The 19,527-nt window shown below is 37.4% G+C and overlaps 1 protein-coding gene across 4 annotated transcripts in view; it reads right to left on the reverse strand.

Moving 5' to 3' along the window:
- DIAPH2 (diaphanous related formin 2) overlaps nucleotides 1-19,527 on the reverse strand; it is a 947,972-nt gene that overhangs the window by 684,288 nt on the left and 244,157 nt on the right. For all 4 annotated transcript variants that reach the window (XM_051827761.3, XM_089323876.1, XM_089323878.1 and 1 more), the window contains 4 exons: nucleotides 11,401-11,475; nucleotides 11,253-11,322; nucleotides 3,403-3,539; nucleotides 985-1,093 (listed from right to left, as the gene is read on the reverse strand). In XM_051827761.3, the coding sequence (XP_051683721.1) occupies nucleotides 985-1,093; nucleotides 3,403-3,539; nucleotides 11,253-11,322; nucleotides 11,401-11,475 (391 nt within the window). The remainder of the gene's footprint in view (nucleotides 1-984; nucleotides 1,094-3,402; nucleotides 3,540-11,252; nucleotides 11,323-11,400; nucleotides 11,476-19,527) is intronic.

The following is a 19,527-nucleotide window of genomic DNA, read 5'->3' on the forward strand; positions in this document are numbered from 1 at the left end:
GACCTATGTTGTTGTCTTTGTTGAGTGACAATGCAAGAGCTTAAGAAACATTTTTACAGAGAGTTTTCCATGGTGCATTAAAAAGTATACATTGTCTAAAAGAAAGAGAACAGTACCAGAGACCAAAATACCTAGCACCAAATTCTGATCAACCTTGCCTCCTTCTTCACAAACTGCATCACCTTAGACAAGTTATTAAATCTCACTTAGCCAATTCATCTCGAAACCAAAACAGAGATAATCATACCTATACAGTAGGGTTATTGTGAAAAATAAATAACAGATGGAAACTAAAATGTTTAGTCCAGGACCACATAGCATTCACATGATCAATGAGAATAAGTTCATTCCTCAAAAACAAAATTTTCATTCATAAAATGTTCATTTCCTGAAACCATTTAAGAAAAGACTGCAAATTGTTTTCTCCAGAAGATTTTTTAAAACATTTTTTACTTATATAAGGTGAAGAAATTTCATGTATTTCATATATACAGATTTAGGAGCAAAGTGATAACTTCCCATCCTACCCTCCCTCCTGAGTCTACACAGGGCTAGCAGATGAATCCTGACCTAGGAGTAACAATACAATTCCCATGTTTTTTCCATGACAGAGTGGTGTGTTTAACTTTCTTAAATTTCTCCAAGCCTACGGATTTCATCAGGACTTGTTAGGATAATGGCATTGCCAGAACTGCTTGTTCTTTTGCCACGATTACTGCTAAGGCTTCGATTTTCCTGATTTATTATATTAATTACTGAATTTATACTCAGATATAAATGATAGTCATAACTGTTATATTTAAAATAATTCAGAAGTATTTTCCCAAATTTAAAACAAATTATTATTGTCACAAACAAAACAACAGGAAGAATGTTTTTTTACATTCCATTCTATTTAAATGCCAGCTAAAATGGAGTTGGTGTTTTACAAAATGAGTACTCTAAATATACATCTAGAAACAATGTAAGATAAAACTAATTCACCTGTAATTGCAAGGCTTCATGATTTTCTAATCCTTCAACAATTGGTGAAAATCGTTCCCTGTTATTTCTTTCTGCTGCTGTAGTTATAGCCCCTAAAAGTTTATCTAAACTGTAGAGGGGGAAAAAAAGAAAAGAAAAAAAATGAGAACTGCATCCTATACACACATTATGCTCATGAGTTATTCCTATAGATCTTACCTGTTTTTCTTTATGATGCTTGATTCTTACACAAACCACCACGATTTTTAAAATTCTTTCTTTTGAATTGACAAAAGTGTACATATTTATGGTTCCAATATAATGTTCTGAAATGTGTATACATTGTGGAATGGCTAATTGAAGCTAATTAATATATTAATTACCTCACACACTTACCTTTCTTTTGTAGTTGAAGCACTTAATATCTACTCTTAGCTATCTTCAAGTATACACTACATTGTTACTAATTATAGTCACCACAGGGTACATGAGATCTCTCAAATTTATTCCTTCTGTCTAACCAAACCATCATTGCAATATAAGAATCATGTTGCCATCCACTATTTTTTTTTTAATTTTCGAACTTTAATCTTTAATTACTTTTTAACGGATTCAATGTGCTTTGTAGATACAATTCTAAGAACATAATGACATTCCTTCCTGCTTCACTCCCTCCCTCCTTCCCTTTTTCTCCCTCCCACCCTCCTTGCTTCTCCCTTTCTTTCTTTTTTATTAGTTTTTAAGTATGAAATGTACATCGCAGCAAAGGCTTAACACCTCCCCAAATAAGTAGTTTAACAAGTAAAAAGCAAAATGACCCTAGTTTAGTGGGAATATAGGCAACAGTTATTAACAATAATTGAATGGCCATCCATATATTTCTACAAGTTAAATATTGATAGCTTAAAAAATACTGAAAGCAATCATTCTACATGATATTTTAAAAAGAATATTTCAGAAAAAATGAATATGTCATTGAGACACACTGAAACTGAAATGTTGAGGTTTGATATTTCATGTGTTAATATATATTAAAATCAATTAAATATAGCATTTACAATTATTTTGTATTATTTTAAAAGTATACACAGACTTAATAATAAAGTGTAAACAGACTATAATATCATAATAAAGTACTGGAAAGAGTGAATATTTTAAAAAGAACTTAAAAAACAACAGTCTTTGATAATGGAACAGAAAAAACATAATCTAAAAGAAAAATCCAGAAAACTAAAGAAGTAACAATAATTATTTAGCATAGGAATCTTATTTACCAAAAAATAAGATCTGGTAACTATCTCCATCCAATGTCAAAATCAATTAACCTCTAAATAGTAGGCTATTACTTTCAAATGATATGTAAGCTATAATTAAAATATAACAAATATAACAGTCTAGGTTGTATTTATAAATTAAGAATTGACAACATAATTAAGAAAATATTTCTGACTCATATATAAACCGACTATTCTCTAAAACCTAAGGAAACTCAACAATTGCACACATTATATGTCAACTGGTTCTCATTGAGATAAGATTTAATGCTAGATTATATCTTTGTTTAATGTTTGTGTTTTGGTTTTCAAGGACATTAACTAGCTCTAAGAAAATATTCATTTTATTCTAACAGTGATAATAAAGTTTACATGTTAAAATATCATTAGATCTTCACATGGCCCTGTTCTGACTCAAATTTAAATTATTACTGTCATACAAAGTGTTCAGAAGACATATTCTAGTTCATGTTCTTAGCAGACATTCCATTGTTCATCACAACATTTTGACAAACTGGACTTACTAATGACAGCAAAGCTTAAATGTTCTTCTGATTCAATATTCTTTCCATAAGAACATATGATCTAATGAATCTTCATCAACAACTTGCTGAATTTGGTACATATATGCACACTGAATAATTATCAACAACCCTTTGGTCTTTCTTTTTAGCAAGTTATTTCACTCTACAAATGATTACTTCATCCTTTCATTTACCACATGGAATGTAAAATGTGAAGCAATAGCCCAAAATAAAAACATCTAATCTATTCAATTAGTTAAAGAATTAAATTAATTAAAAAACTCAGAATAGGGTGAATTTCATGAGTGACTGTATGAGTGTATGAGTGTGTGTGTGTGTGTGTGTGTGAAAGTAATTTTTGTATCTACTTTTCTAATAACTGCTTTAGCCTCAGCAAGATAAAATTCTATTCTTCTTGAATTCAATTTTGAACAATTTCCCATTAGAACTCTATCAGTTTAAACCTAGTTTTCATAATATCAACAAAATGCTAAAATATAGACAAGATAAAAAATCAATCAAATTTTTCAAAAATCTAATACTCTTCATGCAGTTTATCGAAAGAAAGACAACAAAAGTACTTACTGACTTTTGAAATGTCATTTTACTTGCAGTCAATAAAACAATATAGCTATACTTACATGTTCTCTTCTCCAACAATGCAAATAGCAGAAAGTATTTTTACTATTTCAGTCATCATGTTAGGTTGTTTGGGGTCAATTGCTCGTGCCAATAGTAAAAGACTTCTTTCATCTCCTAGAATCCTTTGCAAACCAAACTAAAGAGGGAAAAAAGAGCCTTTATTCAAAATCAACATGTCTGTGGAACATAGGTTTAATGGCAAAACAAAAAAGCTTACAATGAATTTCCAAAAACCCAGACGTTCACAGAGATTCTACCTAATTATGTTAATGTTTTTAAGTGCAGTTATTTGTCTTTATTTTTTATTTGAATGACTATATCTCAGAAATTTTGTTTCTTAATTAAATATACCTCCCATAAACATCTGGAAGAAATTTGGGAACAATAAGCAGTTATTTAACAAAGAGCAACATATAAAACACATAATGATATTTTCTAAAGTAATTCTATGTATGTCACTGAGTCTCCCTGGAGATGTCTGGAATTCATCTGTCCAATATGTTTATGTGGAAAGTTGTAGTGATTAAAAAGCCAAAAATGTCTTGTATACTACATGCCAGTTAAAGAAGCAATCAAATCCCCATGCTTTCTCACTCTTATTCTTCCCCTTTTAGGCAATCATATGTCAATACAAAAGCTGTGAACTCAAAGAACTGGCACCTGAGTTCTATTAAGTGTCACCTCCACTAACCAGATGGAAAAGACACCTTTGTCATTTGTTTTCTAGACATGAATACGTGGATGTGCAAATTATAATAGATAGTAAAGATGTAAAAGGAGGCCTAAAACTTGGGTTTTCATTACATAAAGAAGAGAAATATATCAGCAATCCAAACATCACAGCAATATTATAACAGCAGATTAAGAACAATGGGTTGGGCCAGCACCATGGCTCACTTGGTTAATCCTCTGCCTGTGGCGCCGGCATTCCATATGGGTGCCAGGTTCTAGTCCTGGTTGCTCCTCTTCCAGTCCAGCTCTCTGCTGTGGCCCAGGAGGGCAGTGGAGGATGGCCCAAGTGTTTGGGCCCTGCACCCGCATGGGAGACTAGGAAGAAGCACTTGGCTCCTGGCTTTGGATCGGCGCAGCACCGGCCATAGCGGCCATTTGGGGAGTGAACCAATGGAAGGAAGACCTTTCTTTCTGTCTCTCTCTCCCACTGTCTATAACTCTACCTGTCAAATAAATAAAATAAATAAATAAAGAAAGAACAATGGGTTGCTTTAATAATCCTATTACTACATGCACTAAATAAGGGAGATGAGTTTTGATTTGTGTGCCACAAAGTATTTCTTACATTTCTTATAAAACATGTTTGCTTCATTTTATAGTCTAGTGGTGAAAGCTGATAACTTTTCACCAGAATAAAACTACCAATTTAAGCTAACCTTGAGTAAAATATCAAATATATGAATAAGTCACTCCAGGAATTTTTCCTAATTTAACTTCTAGAAGAACTTGTTGTGGGAAACAGAGCTAAAGCTCTTATATATGATGTTGCCACAGATAATAATAAATGAGGAAATATACAGAGATAAGACAAGCAAAAAGGCAAACAGAGATGGAAGAGACAAGACTGTAAAAAGCAAACAAGGGAATAAGTACATACAAAGATGGCCAGGAACCAATAAAATATAAGGAAGATAAGTAAACAATTTGTAGATAAAACTGAGAGATGATTACCAATTACCAAACTTAAAATAACTTAGAAACCAATTAGACTGAGAGTGAAATCATTTAAATTTTCAAATTTTCATTTATTATTTAAAACTACATTCTAACATGAAGGGACATATTGAAACAAAATGAAGACATGTGAAATATATCTGGAAAACCACCAATCCAAACATCACAGCAATATTACGGCAGTAGAATTTAAGGAACAATTTTGTGGTCTTATTACTACATGAACTATCAAAAGGAGAAGTTTTGAAGTAGGCAATCTATTCTCCAGGGGTCCCAAAATTTGATGGTTAAGTCATTTCAGATGAAAGTTTCCTTACTTGATTTGGATAATTTGTTCAATACAAAATGGACACATCATTGTATATTTTCTCTTTTGAAAGCATATTTTATGCCTATTAATTCATATGCCCATAATTTAAAAGATCTAATTTTTCATGTTCTGAGCCCCTCATATATGAAGGACATCAACATGGGATAAATAAATTTAACCTTAGTTTAGATAAAGTAAGTTATATCATAACCTTCTTCAACAGTATCAAACTCTTAATAAAGGAAAAACTATGTTTTCACGTAGCAGAGTATGTCCTGTAGAAAAAGGCTCTGTAAAAATTCCATTCACATGACTTTCCCTAGTGACTACCATGGTTACAATTACTTAGTATTCTGGAAAGCTGTGAAAGCTGACAAGGTGAGTCAATAAGAATTTAGAACAAAATTTCAAAATGTGCAGACTGATAGCCAGAAAGGTCAAGTGATTTTCCAAAGGCCACTCAACTTATTAGTGGTAAAGCACAAACTGTATCTCCTCATTTCTAGTACTGTGTTTCCTTTCCATTATGTCATTATTTTCCTCAGTTGAAGAAATATTCATCTTGGCGCTATGGAGAAGTAATGTTCATTAAGTGATTTCTCATTAGGCATCAGATTCTGCATAACTTTGCAGTCACACACAGGGTAACAAAATGGGAAATTCTGTACTAGACTGACAAGCATCTTTCTCTAAGAAACTTTCAGAAACAACACAATTAACACATTCTATATGGGAGTCTCATGTTCACTGGCAAGCATCTATTACACAGGGCAATGGTCTCTGCTGATTCATATATGTATAACATAAACACTTATGTGTAGTTTTGAAAACTTAGACTGCAAATTACTTAAAAATACAATGTTATTGCATTGATTATTAACAACTGTACTTCACATTTGGAAGGTTTCTGTTTATAGTTATAATTATTTCTACTAAGTATTGTATGATCTTTAAAATACCATCTAAGGTAATTATGTGATTAAGTGAATTAATCCTTTATATTCTACCTGCAGGTATAAAGAACAGGAGAATAACAAAAATAGCTTATACAGGGGTTTTGCCTCTCTTGGACTCACCACCCCGCCCCCCATGTCACTCTGATTGGAGGTCTCTGACTTAAATAAATCTTGCTTTTAAATCCTTGCCTTGTCTGCTTGGAAATTCTTCTTCCATGTGAGACAAAGAACTGGGGTAATATTTTCTCTGCCACCATTTCACCCATAACATTTCGGTGCTGTGACTTGGATAACAACTCCAACGTGACACGGATCCTGCTTTAGTTGACTCCAGCCAACGTCGGATTATCTCCTCGCTGGGTGAGCATACGGACTGCTCTCGCTTATTTTCCAGAGAGTTTTACTCTCTTCCATAGTAACTCTCTCATTTTCTCAAAAACACTGGGTCCCTGTCGTCAGTTAAAAGTATAATATATAAAGTATAATAGCACAGCTGCCATTTTTAAGACTCATGAGCTAGGCTTGCTGATTTGACCAGAGCAATCCCCTGGAGCTGAGACTCGACTCTAACCCCTCTCTTGGGTGTGGATTGGCCCTTTGTAAAGGGACTTGGAAAAGGCTTTGAGATGACTGAAGGACTTTTGCTGGGGCACTCCCCAGTGTGTCCTGAAAATCTCTTGGCTGGATCCCAGTACCTGACAAGCTCATGTGGGCACTGGGCTGTGAAACACCTCCCCTCCCTCTTGCATGGATCAACCCTTTCCGTGACTGGGAGAAGGCCTTGAGACAACTGGTGGATTCTAGTTAGGGTCACACTCCAGTGCTTCCAGAAAGTCTCTTGGTTGCACACCAGACAACAGCTGGAATGGTGCTGGACTGGGAAATGCACTTTCCTGCAAGGAGCAAGTCCCCTGCTCTTTTGGAATCCTCACAAGCTATAAGGCCAGAGGTTCCACTCTTTATGTTTCTTGTCTCAGCTCTGGGAATGTTGGCCTGGTCCAACTCAGCTTCCTTTCACAGGGGATAGGCCTGCTCTGCGGGTCTGGGAGAAGGGCTTAGAGTAACCTTGAAATTAAGGTGAGGGTCACACTCTGGCATTTTTCAAGGACTCCAACAGCCCATTACAGTGTCAGCCAAAAACTGAATTCTGTTCATCCTTCCTCAAAGATAAATTTGTCAACGAGACTGGGCACAGCTTGGAGCAAGGCCATGGGCTCCAGGCTCCATGCGTCAATGAGTTTTCCCTTTACCTCAGATAGCAACAAGATCTCCATCTCTCTCTCTGCGCCTCTAAATCCTTTACGTACTTTACCAGGTCTCCTCAATTCCTACAAACCAGATTTCCTTGTCCCATGAAGCAGGTATTTCCTAGATATTTTGTTGGTTAGTTCTGGGTCAAAGTTTAATTATCCCTTTTGCAGACAGGCAGCTTTTGGATCTAGATTCCCAGTAAGTCCCCACATAGCCTGAACTTGTGTAGATAAGTCTCAGCACGTCTCTGGTATCCCCTATCTTCCTTCTCAGGTCTCTTCTTTTGGGTCACTTCTGTCTTGTCTTTCCTATGTAGTATATACCTCAGAGGAGATTTACTGGGGACAATTTTATCCCCCACTATGCTTCTTTGTGACATCACCTGCCTAGTTACCAACCTAGGCAGTAACCAGGACTGGTACTCTCTCACTTAAAAACACCTCTGCTAAGGCTCTCACCATGAAGGCTCATTGTCAAAGTCAAGCCCATCAGATAGGAATCAAGATTAAGAGGCATAGGACAACTATTTTTCCTTTTGTAGAAGAACAAAGTGACAGTATATATTTGACCAGGCAGAGGCCCAGGCTAGCATACCACCAGTAAGAACAGATGGCTCCCTGCATGTGCTATTCAGACAAATGTATACCGTAGGCTATGGGCGTGGAAGACTGAGTAAGAGTGGGTGATATGTGTTAATTTCACCCTCACCTTACTCCCTTCCCTGTGAGTTTCAGTGCATATCTGGATGCCACAGGCAGCAAGTTTTGAGAGACGTCTCAAACTTAGAAGAGATAAGAACTGGGGGACGCTTACATTTTTATGCTCATTAGACTAGGCATTCCCTGGGGAGGCCTCCTTAAGACTTTGGGACTCCTTTGACCCCTGAACTTACAGAAAAATGATTCATCTTTTTCGGCACCAGCATCTGGCCTGGTTATGAACTAGAGGATGGAGAGATTAGCCTGAGTTGTGAAAAGTGCCAGCCCATCTACTCTGGCTCCATGTCTCGGAACTCTGTCTTCCAAATGATCTCTTGCCTCTACTTCCCTGAATGTCCTCCAATATGTATTAAATTCTTTTCCAGAGTCACGGGGTTCTTGGGTCTGTTCCTTAGTGAGCCACCAGAGTCCCTCTGTTATAGTGTTTGATTATTGAGGCTTTTGATCCAGTGGAGGGGAGTTTCTATCAGGTGACCATTGCCCCATGATTGTAATTTTGCCCAGGGGTTTCCAGGCAAGAATCTAGGGAGCAAATGTGAGGAGTCAGACAGGTTAATAGGAAGACATGGTGGTCCTGGTGGAAACTGAAGGTGCAAAATGCTTTCTTTCCTCAAAAGCTACCTTTAGCAAAATTAAAAGTGCCTGCCCCATTCCTTAGGCGCTTCCAATCTTATCATACTAATAGCAAGGGAGTTGTGACTCCACCCTTCTGAACACCCGATTTACTGTAAAACAGATTAGGTATCCCACTCTTCTGATGGCTCTTTTGTTTTATCATGAGAATGCCAGCCAGGGTGAAAATACTTTTTTGACAGGCAGACTTAGACAGAGACAGAGACAGAGACAGAGAGACAGACAGACAGACAGACAAAGGTCTTCCTTCCATTGGTTCAACTCCCAAACGGCTGCTACGGCCAGCCTGCTGTGCTGATCCAAAGCCAGGAGCCAGGTACTTCCTCCTGGTCTCCCATGCGGGTGCAGGGCCCAAGCACTTGGGCCATCCTCCACTGCCTTCCCGGGCCACAGCAGAGAGCTGGACTGGAAGAGGAGTAACCGGGACAGAATCCCAGCGCCCCAACCAGGACTAGAACCAGGGGTGCCGGCGCCGCAGGCAGAGGATTAGCCTAGTGAGTCACGGTGCTGGCCACAAATCAAGTGTTTTGTTGTTTTTTTTTCCCTGCCTTGTAACTGAATGTCGAGTTGATAAGTTTTTTTCTTCCCTGAAATTGTGCTTAAAAAACCCCACTACCACCAGCCCCTTGAGGTTTTATCTCTCTTGCAGCCCCCCTTCATGCCCCTCTGGCTGGAGGTCTCTGACTCTAGTAAATCTTGCTTTTGAATCTTAAAAAAGAACAGTTTATAAAGAAAATTAGTATTGTTTCATAACCTGAGCACAAACTATTTTTATAAGGAAAAGCATTGTCTAAAAGGTCCCTTCCAGAGAACTTCTACTTTGCTTATGGCCTTGTAGAGCCAGTGAATCCAAGAGGTTTTCATCACCGAGGCAGGTCATGTCAAGAGCCTTGGGTGATCACTTAGATCCTACATAAGAGTATAATTTGTTGTTAAATAAACAGCAAAATTCACTGTATACTAACTTCCCATGCAGGACCTCTGATCTCAAAGAGTTGTATCATGAGACTTAATAGTAAAATTTGTTCTCAAGAATCACCTCCTTTTACTATGTTTCATAAGTTAAAGTTACGTCTAACAGCTCACAAGAGATGTATCATCCTTGAGTTCTTCTTTAAAGATAATTAAGTTTCTAAAAGGAAAGAAGGGGGAGGAAGGAAAGGAAAAGCGGAAGGGGGAAAAATAGCAATAACATAGAACAGCCCTTGTCTAAACTGTTGAGGAACAGTTCTCTTAGTTTTTTTATTCCAATTTTTCTCTTTTTTTCCTTTCTTTCTGTTTCTTTTTCTTTCTCAAACTAAGCAGGAGAGGGAAGAGGGAGTGGGGGGGGGGATGGGTGGGAAGGCAGGTACAGTGGGAAGAATTATTCTCCTAATGCTGTATTTATGAGATACAAATAAAAAAATAAGAAAAGGTCCCTCCCAACACCACTGGTATTATATTTTTTTTTTAAAAAGCCCCTGCCATGTTCTAGAGATGTATACCAACTGACATGAATTGAACTTAAAAAATAAAAATCTTAACTTCTTCTATGGTTTGAAAATAATTTGGCTCCCAAACTAAGGCAGCCATAAGTTAATGGTATTGAGAGGATAGAACCACAATCCAATTACAGTTGGGAGGTAGGTTTGCTGGGAGATCTTTTGGATAATTGGGGGCATGCCCTTGGAAGGCAGTTCTCATGAAAGGATTGCTTACAAAGCCTGAGCAGGGCCCAGTTTCGCTGCTTCCTGGTGCAGCATGTGATCCTTCCTTTGCACATGCTTTGCCTTTGGTCATCTGCTGCTCTCATCAGAGGCCAAACCAATGGGTCTGCCCAATAGTAGATTTGACCATTCAAAAGTGAGTAAGTGAGCAAAGAAATTTTTTATCTTCATTAGTAGTTTGTTTCAGGTACTTCATTGTAGTAACATAAAGTTAATACAAGTGTACAATGTTCTTTGCAAATAAGTCAAATAATACCCTTGAATTTTCCTTTTCAGTGGAATAGGAACTCTAATATGGAAATAGTATTCAGTACATGACATTTCAATTTTCCTTCTACCACAGAAGAAAAAATATATTGCCTAATTTGGGAACAAGGCTCCTATGCTTGCATAAGTACAAAAACCTATCAACAAATATTTTTGAAGGAAAGTATATTTTAAATATTTAAATGAAACATATGATGATTTGCATTACAAAGACCCTTTTGTAAACTGAATTACCACCAACTATTTTGTCTATTTCATACTTGCTTACTGTCAGGAAACTTCTCACCTTTTGTGACAAAGGAAAAAATAAACACTACTTACCTTATTATTCATAAATGCTTTGAGACATTGAATAAGTTTATACTGATTCTTCTTGTCAATGTTTTCTTGTCTAGGTAAAAGAAAAACATATTATGCTATGCTTAAAAACTTCCCCTCTGTTGAATTTTTATAAATATTTTAATCTTACTGTTTTTTGTCCAGAAGCTTCTCCAGTACATCCAATAAGAGTCCAAGACCTTCATGGCCAAAGTTGTTAACCCAGCTGAGAAATAAACAAAAACCAAGTATGTATGAATAAATATGTATGCTAAAACATGAAATATCACAAAGGAAATTTCGTTTTTCAAATCTGATAATCCAGTATTAATATTACTTATTATTCTGTTTTCCTACTCCCATCAATTCAATTATAGACTATGGGAAAGACTGAGGTCTTTACCTCAGTTCCAGACCTCTTCACACTTTACATTACCCCTTAGGCAGCACGGATCTGATTGTTCTCCTGCATCATATACTTAAACCTGCATTTATAAGCTGAATTTCTATTCCTCTCTCTCTACTCTTCCAAGTTAACTGTCCACTCTTCAGAATCAAATATTCTGCTGAAAACATCTCTACCTTGGAATCTTTCAGACTTCAAATACTGGCATAACTTTTTATCCCCATCTCATTCACCCTTGCATTTATCCTGTTATTCATTTATTCTCCTAAGTACCAAGCCTACTCTAGGTCAGCACGGGGAACATTTTTTCTTCTGGGGCAATTTGGATATTTATAACATCACTCATGGGCCATATAAAACTACCAACTTAATTAGCCTGATATTAATGCCAGAAATTAGCCTGACATAGTTTTATTCAAGTTTTATTTCTAACTGCAGTCGCCTGGGCAGGACCAGAACAAATGATTTGTACATCTTTCATAACCCATGAGCCAGACATTCCCTACCCCTGCTTAGGGGACAGAGATATAACTGGTAACAAAACTAAACCCTTATCCTCATGGAGCTTATTTTCTCGAGGGAGGGAAACAGATGAAAAACACATCACTAACTATATAAGAAATTTCAGTGCTTTGATGCAATGAAGAAAAATAAACTTTGATAAATGGAGTAAAAGGGAATCCAGGATGCTATTTTTCAATGTATGTTCAGGGTTAAGATTTTTCCATAATATAATATTTGAGCAGAGCACTGAAGAAAAATTGTTTCCAGTAGAAGGATTAAGGGCGACTTGGGGGTTTTGAGGTATTAGCTAGTCTGTTTGGCATGTGCCATAAGCTGTAAAGAGACCAGTGAAGTGAGAGCTGAGTGAGCAGGCTTGGGGAAGTGGCAGCAAATAGATACACATGTGGTAGAAGGCTGAAAAACTGACCACGTTTCACTTTGTGGCATTCAGTCATGAATATCCTGTTTCCAGAATAACTCCTCCAAATGCCCTTCCCTCCTTTTCATTGTCCATACTAACATTTTAGCTTAGCCCCAACGACAGTTCCTTCAGCATGCTCAAAACTGGGATCTCTGAAGCTGCATTCTTTCTTTTCCCTCATTTTACAAAATGTGAGGTTAAACTGCATTTAACCATAGTCTTCTGTCCAAAAATTTCCCCTGAATCACATAATACATTATTTAAGAAGCTTTGTTTTTATGTATTTGAAAGGCAGAGAGTCTGAGAAAGAGATCTTCCAGCTGTTGTTTCACTCCTCAAACGGGCACAGCAGCTGGAGCTGGATCAGATTTAAACAAGGAACCTGGAACTCCATTTGGGTCTCCCACATGGATGGCAAAGGGTGCAAGCATGTGGACCATCTTCAGCTACTTTCCCAGACTCATTAGCAGGGAGGTGGATTGGAAACGGAACAGCTGGAACTTGAACTGAAACTCACATATGGGATGCTGGAGTCACAGGCAGCAGCTTACCCCACTGCGCCATAAAGCCGGCCCGCCAGTACGTTTTAAATCCTTCATCCCAAAATTATGATCTAGCCTCAATCTAACTTTCTGGCTGCAAGTCTTACATAACATGTGTCAATAAAAGCAGACAAATCATCATTTCCTGGAGCTCTCCCTGCACTCCTTTGTGTAAGCCCATGTATTCCTTCTTGCTAGAAGTCACCCCAACTCCAGCTCTTCAGACTTTCAATGCTCAACCTGGCTGTTTTGATCAATTAATGATTTTCTCCATCTATGTCCTCACATCAAATCTGAGTTTACTTGTCACCTCTTATATAAACTTTATCTCTTATTTTCTGATACATCTTACCCAACCCTCTAGATTATAAATACTCTTAAAACAGCCATATTATCTCATTCATCTTTCTATCTCCCATAGTGTTTATCAAAATAGTTTATAAAATTATGGTATATAAACATAATGGAACACTACTCAGTTGTAAAAAAAAAAAATGAAATTCTGTCTTTTACAACAAAATGGATGCAACTGGAAACCATTATACTTAGTGAAATAAGCCAGTCCCCAAAAGACAGATACCATATGTTTTCCCTTATCTGTGGTAACTAATAGAGTACCTATAATATAACTTATTAGAGTGAAATGGACATTTTGAGATTTAATAATTGTTCACAGCCCTTGTTGCTACTGTTAAACAGTGTTTTTTCTTCATACTTTTTGTTGACCTCTTTACTTAGTGTAGGGTTAATCATAAGAGTCTAAAGTAAACTGAAAATAGATATTTGTAGAAATTAGGAGTGGGAATAGGAGAGGGAGGAGGAAGAAGCGTGGGAGTGTGAGCTGGAGGAAGGGTAGGGTGGAAAATATCACTATGTTCCTAAATCTGTATATATGAAATCTATGAAATTATTTACCCTAAATAAAATTTTAAGAAAATAAAAAAACAATGTGGCTTATATAAGTCATTAAATATTTGTATTTTAAATTGTTAATAAAGGGACTGATATTGTGAAGCAAAAGTTTAAGCCACCATCTACAATGCCCACATCCCATATGAATACCAGTTTGAGTCCAGCTGCTCCGTTTCTGGTCCAGCTCTCTAAAATACTCCTGAGAAAGCAGCAGAAGATGGCCTAAGTGTCTGGGTCCCTGACACCCGCATGGGAGAGCCACATGGAGCTCGTGGCTTCTGGCTTTAGCTTGGCCCAGATCTAGCCACTGCAGCCATTTGAGTAGTGAAACAGTGGATGGAAGATCTCTCTCTCTCTCTCTCTTACTCTGCCTTCCAAATCAATAAATAAATCTTTTAAAAATTATATATAATCAACATTATTTAGTAGTTTGAATTTAATTAAATTTACTGACTTGTGTGGTTAATAAGCAATCTAATATTGTCTTAGAACTTCATATATCTAAATCAATATATAGCAGACTTCTGTGAAGCAATAATGAAAATCTATGGATATTTCAATAATATCTGTATTTTTTTCTGCAGACTTTAAATTATTCATTTCATGTCAACCTCATGTAAAACTAATCAACAAAGCAGAAACCTAAATTACTACAAGAATATAAGTAAAAGACATCAGATCACTGAAGAAAATATATTTTAAAAATAGCTTATATTCAAAACCAATCACACCCACAAAATATATAGAAGCTCATTTTAAAAAATTCTGCTTTAATTTCCAAAATGGAAATGAGAAAAATCAATATGGCATTGTAATGATAATTGGCAGCATGCTACTATTCAATTGAGGCATGTAATTATCGAGTGCAATGAGCTATTTTCTCTAAAGGCTCTCAATAATCAGTGGGGTGGTGGTAGAGGGATAAAGGGACATCAGCTCAAACTATTATATACTGTATTTAATGTATAACACAGAGAAATCAGCAGATATCATTACACTGCAATGTAACTTGCATCAACCTCAACATAATAGAAATTCTGACCAAATTTATGTATATGGCCATCTACATTTGCTTTAGCATTTGGAGAAAGAAAATAATCAGCAGTTTCTTTAAATTTAACTTACAATTTGCTTTCAAAATTCTAAATTTTACTCAACTTCTCTTTATACTTAGTGCTATTAAAATGACTAGGATTATTTTGGTCTTAGTACAGAGAAGTATTTGATGTAAGAGTTTGATTTGTATTTGTTCATTTGAAATCAGTCAGCCACACATTCCAGGCTGTTGCAAATTGTGTAGTTTATGGTACCTTGGTTTCATTCAATGAAAACTTCCATTGCTCTTATGGAAAAAAAAGGTACAATCAGAAAACATCAGCATGAGGAGGAAGGGCCTATTTGTTACAAACTAGGCAGTGAAAAGTCTTAACTGAGAATATTTTAGACTAATGGGCAGAGGAGATCTTGTAAGTGTCTTCAGAACTTCAAAAGTGGAGGGAATAGGAGCCTAAAAGGAGATTATTGCTGAGGAGATAAAAATAATGATGGGGCAGTATGATGACACTCAACAAGATAAAGAGTACCTATGGCCAGACATATCTTTTTCCTTTTTCTCTTGCCAAACACTGTTGCTCTTTCAGGCATCAAATACTTCATGGCCTATAGCCAAATACTAACTGCCCTTTGTCTCTCTCTTTCTCTTTCTCTCCCGCTAACCCCTTTTTTTTTTTTTTTTTTTTTACAGGCAGAGTGGACAGTGAGAGAGAGAGACAGAGAGAAAGGTTTTCCTTTTTGCCGTTGGTTCACCCTCCAATGGGCACCGTGGCCAGCGTGCTGTGGCCGGTGCACCGCGCTGATCCGATGGCAGGAGCCAGGTGCTTCTCCTGGTCTCCCATGGGGTGCAGGGCCCAAGCACTTGGGCCATCCTCCACTGCACTCCCTGGCCACAGCAGAGAGCTGGCCTGGAAGAAGGGCAACCGGGATAGAATCTGGCGCCCCGACCAGGACTAGAACCCGGTGTGCTGGCGCTGCAAGGCGGAGGATTAGCCTAGTGAGCCAGGGCGCCGGCCCCCTAACCCCTCTATAAACACATGCGCACATGCTCACACGCACATAACTATTTCAGAAAGTTCATGGGAAAAAATGAAATTAAAAGATAAGTTCATCTTGGTGTAAAACTTTTGAAATACATACATGTTTTTTCCCAATACACATTTTCCATGAACATTTTTGAAGATCCTTCATATACATGAGTTTTAGTCAGTATAAAAGTGGCCAGGAAATTGTAAGGCAGTTTAAAAAAAATATTGTTAGGGGCCAGCGTTGTGGCATATGCTGCAGCCTGTGGCAAGGGCATCCCATATGGGTACCGGTTTGAGTCTAAGCTGCTCCAAGTCCAATGCAGCTCCCTGCTTCTGCACCTGGGAAAGCAGCAGGTGATGGCCCAAGTCCTTGGGCCCCTGCACCCACATAGGAGACATGGAAGGAGCTCCTGTCTCCTGACTTCAGCCTGGCCCACACCTGGCCATTGTAGCCATTTGGGGAGTTAACTAGTGGATGGAAAAATCTCTATCTCTAACTCTGCCTCTCAAATAAAAATAAGTCATTATAAAAAAAATCAAAGAAAATGTTGGCTCTTGTATTCAGGTAGACATTTGACACCGCAATTCCAGAAGCAAGCATAAATCAGCAGTTCTCAAAATGTGTACCTCAAACCAGTTGTACCAACACCATCTAGGAGGAACTTGTTAGAAACATCAGTGTGGGAGAGGTGGCAGCAATTTGTGTTTTAACTACTCCCCAAGGTGATTCTAATGCTTACTTAAATTTGCAAACCAATGGTAGAGACCAATGGTATGCAGGGAAGTGGGGGAAGATTTTGTCAGGCCGGACTCCAACTCCAGTGCTTTAGACTCCCTCTCAACAATATGCAGGCTCTTATAGCCACAGCACAGAGATCAGGAAGCCATCTCAAGCAGGTATATATTTTCTGAAATTGGCTAATTCCAATTTTGAATTCTTTAGTACTAACTGGAACTTCAACATCAACAATTATAAGAGATAGAGTTAATGACTCTATGTAAAATCTGACTCATATATTACAAATAAAAACAAATAAAAACATAAATTTTCCTGTAGTATCTCAACCTTGAAGTAAGAAACTGCAATTCATCATGGATGTTAAATTTATGAGCAATACAGAAGAGGCAGAGTATAGGAGCTGATGCTGCGGTATAGTGGGTAAAGCCATCACCTGCAACGCCAGCATCCCTTATGAGTGCCAGTTTGCATTCTAGCTGCTCCACTTCTGATCAAGCTTCCTGCTGATGCACTTGGGAAAGCAGCAGATGGCCCAAGTCCTTGGGTCCCTGCGTCCACGTGGGAGACCTTGGAAGAAGCTCCCGGCTCCTGATTTTGGCCTGGCCCAGCTCCTACCATTTTTGGGGAGCGAACCAGCGCATGGAAGATCTTTTTCCTTGTGTCGTTTACTCTCTCTAACTCTACTTTTCAAATAAATAAATTTTAAAAAACAAAACAAAATAAAACAAAAGAAGCAGAGAATAATGAAGAACCAAAGGGAAAAACAAGTGGGAGAAGAGGATGGTATTTTATGATTTCCATAGCCATCTTGAACCATGAGTTATTTTTTCCTTTTTACTGAAATATTGTCAACACACAGTAAAATTCATCATTTTGACCAAATTCTAGTTATGTAACCACCAGTACAAATAAAATTCCCTCATTCTCCTCTACAATCAATCACCTTTCCCTGTTCTCAATCCCTTGGCAACTATATCCCACTTGTGCCCCAAAGGTTCTACTTTTTCTAGAATTCCTTTATAAGTACAGTTTATAACTTTGTGTATCTGACTTCTTTCATTTAGCAGAACTATAATAATATTCAACCATTCTGTTGCACATATAAGTAATGCATTCCTTGTTATTATATGGATATATCACAAATTGGTCATTAATCCATTCATTGATAAATACTACAGTTGTTTCCAGGTTAAATATGCTATAAACATTCACATGTAAGTACACATATAAACATATTTTCATTTCTGTTGGGAAAATACTTAGAGCTAGAATTGCTGGGTCTTATGTAGATATGTTTAGCTTCTTTAAGAAACAGCTTTCCAATATGACTATTCTATTTGGCACCCCTTCAACAAAGTATTGCAGTTCTACTTGCTCCAAATCCTTGTCAGAAAGGAATATTATCAGTCTTTTTGAATTCAGCCATTCTGCAAACTTTCCACGTAAGGAAACTAAGAAGTACAGCAGTTAAGGAACTTGTCAAACATCACTCAATGAGGAAGTGCCAGTTCTTAAACTCAAATCCATGTTTAGCTCCAAAGCCCTTGTTTATTTCAAGCATTCCATAAGAAATGCCTAATGGCTGATGGCTCCACCAATCTTTTTTTTTTTTTAAAAGATTTATTCACTTATTGGAAAGGCAGAGTTAGAGAGAGAGAGAGAGAGAGAGAGCGCACACAACTATGACAGCAGGGGCTGGCCAGGAGCCAGGAACTCCATCCAAGTCTCTCACATGGGTGGCAGGGGCTCAAGCACTTGGGCCATCCTCTGCTACCTTCCCAGGTACATCAGCGGGGAACTGGGTTCAAAATAAAACATCTAGGACTCAAACCAGCACTCCGATGAGATGCTGGCTTTGCAGGATGAGGCTTAACCTGCTGCACTGTAACGCCAACCCCAACCAATACCACTATTAATAAGAATCACTGATCATCACAGAAGTACACTTTGTTTATATCTACAGATCTATTCCTAGACACAGAAATACAGGTTTTCATTATTTAACAGTTTATTGAATTACGAAGGATGGTACTTTACATTTCATGTTTTTTATTTTCTTTTAATGTCCTGAACTTCATGATAAATCTAGCTTATACCATTAAAAAAAGATATCTGGAGACTCTAGTAGTTTCCAGTGAAGAATTAGTTAAGGCAGCCTATTGGGAAGAATTGGACAAAATACAGTGTGTGTGTGTTTGCATGGGCTATATACAGTCCACATCCTCACTTTTGTAGGTATTAACGTAGTGATTTTCTTTTAATCAAGTAGCTTGACATGCTACATCTTCAAACTAATGTTTTCAGTCACTTGTCAGGGGACCAGATAGAACAAATGAACCACCCAAACAGAAACAACAGAAAGACTAGTCAGGAGGATTAATGTACAAGTAAGTAAGAGGCCTGGATTAGATCTGAAGACTGAAAAGGAAGTCAGGAAAAATATCTTAGGAACAAGAGGACTGAATGACCCACAATGAGAAAATATTTTCTGACCATACATACAAAAGTTTTGGTTTATCATCAAGGACTCTGGCATCTGGCACACTGCTCAAGAAGTTAAAAACTAAAGGCTTTTTCTCAAGTTTACTCAAAGATCAAGAAAATATTTTATCATTTATCCATGGACTATGCTATAAAACCACAGAGTAGCAAAGTTCGATGTGTGCTTTAGAG

The sequence above is a fragment of the Oryctolagus cuniculus genome, chromosome X, assembly GCF_051225735.1.
Source record: "Oryctolagus cuniculus isolate XC-2025 breed Fujian yellow rabbit chromosome X, ASM5122573v1, whole genome shotgun sequence".
NCBI lineage: Eukaryota > Metazoa > Chordata > Mammalia > Lagomorpha > Leporidae > Oryctolagus > Oryctolagus cuniculus.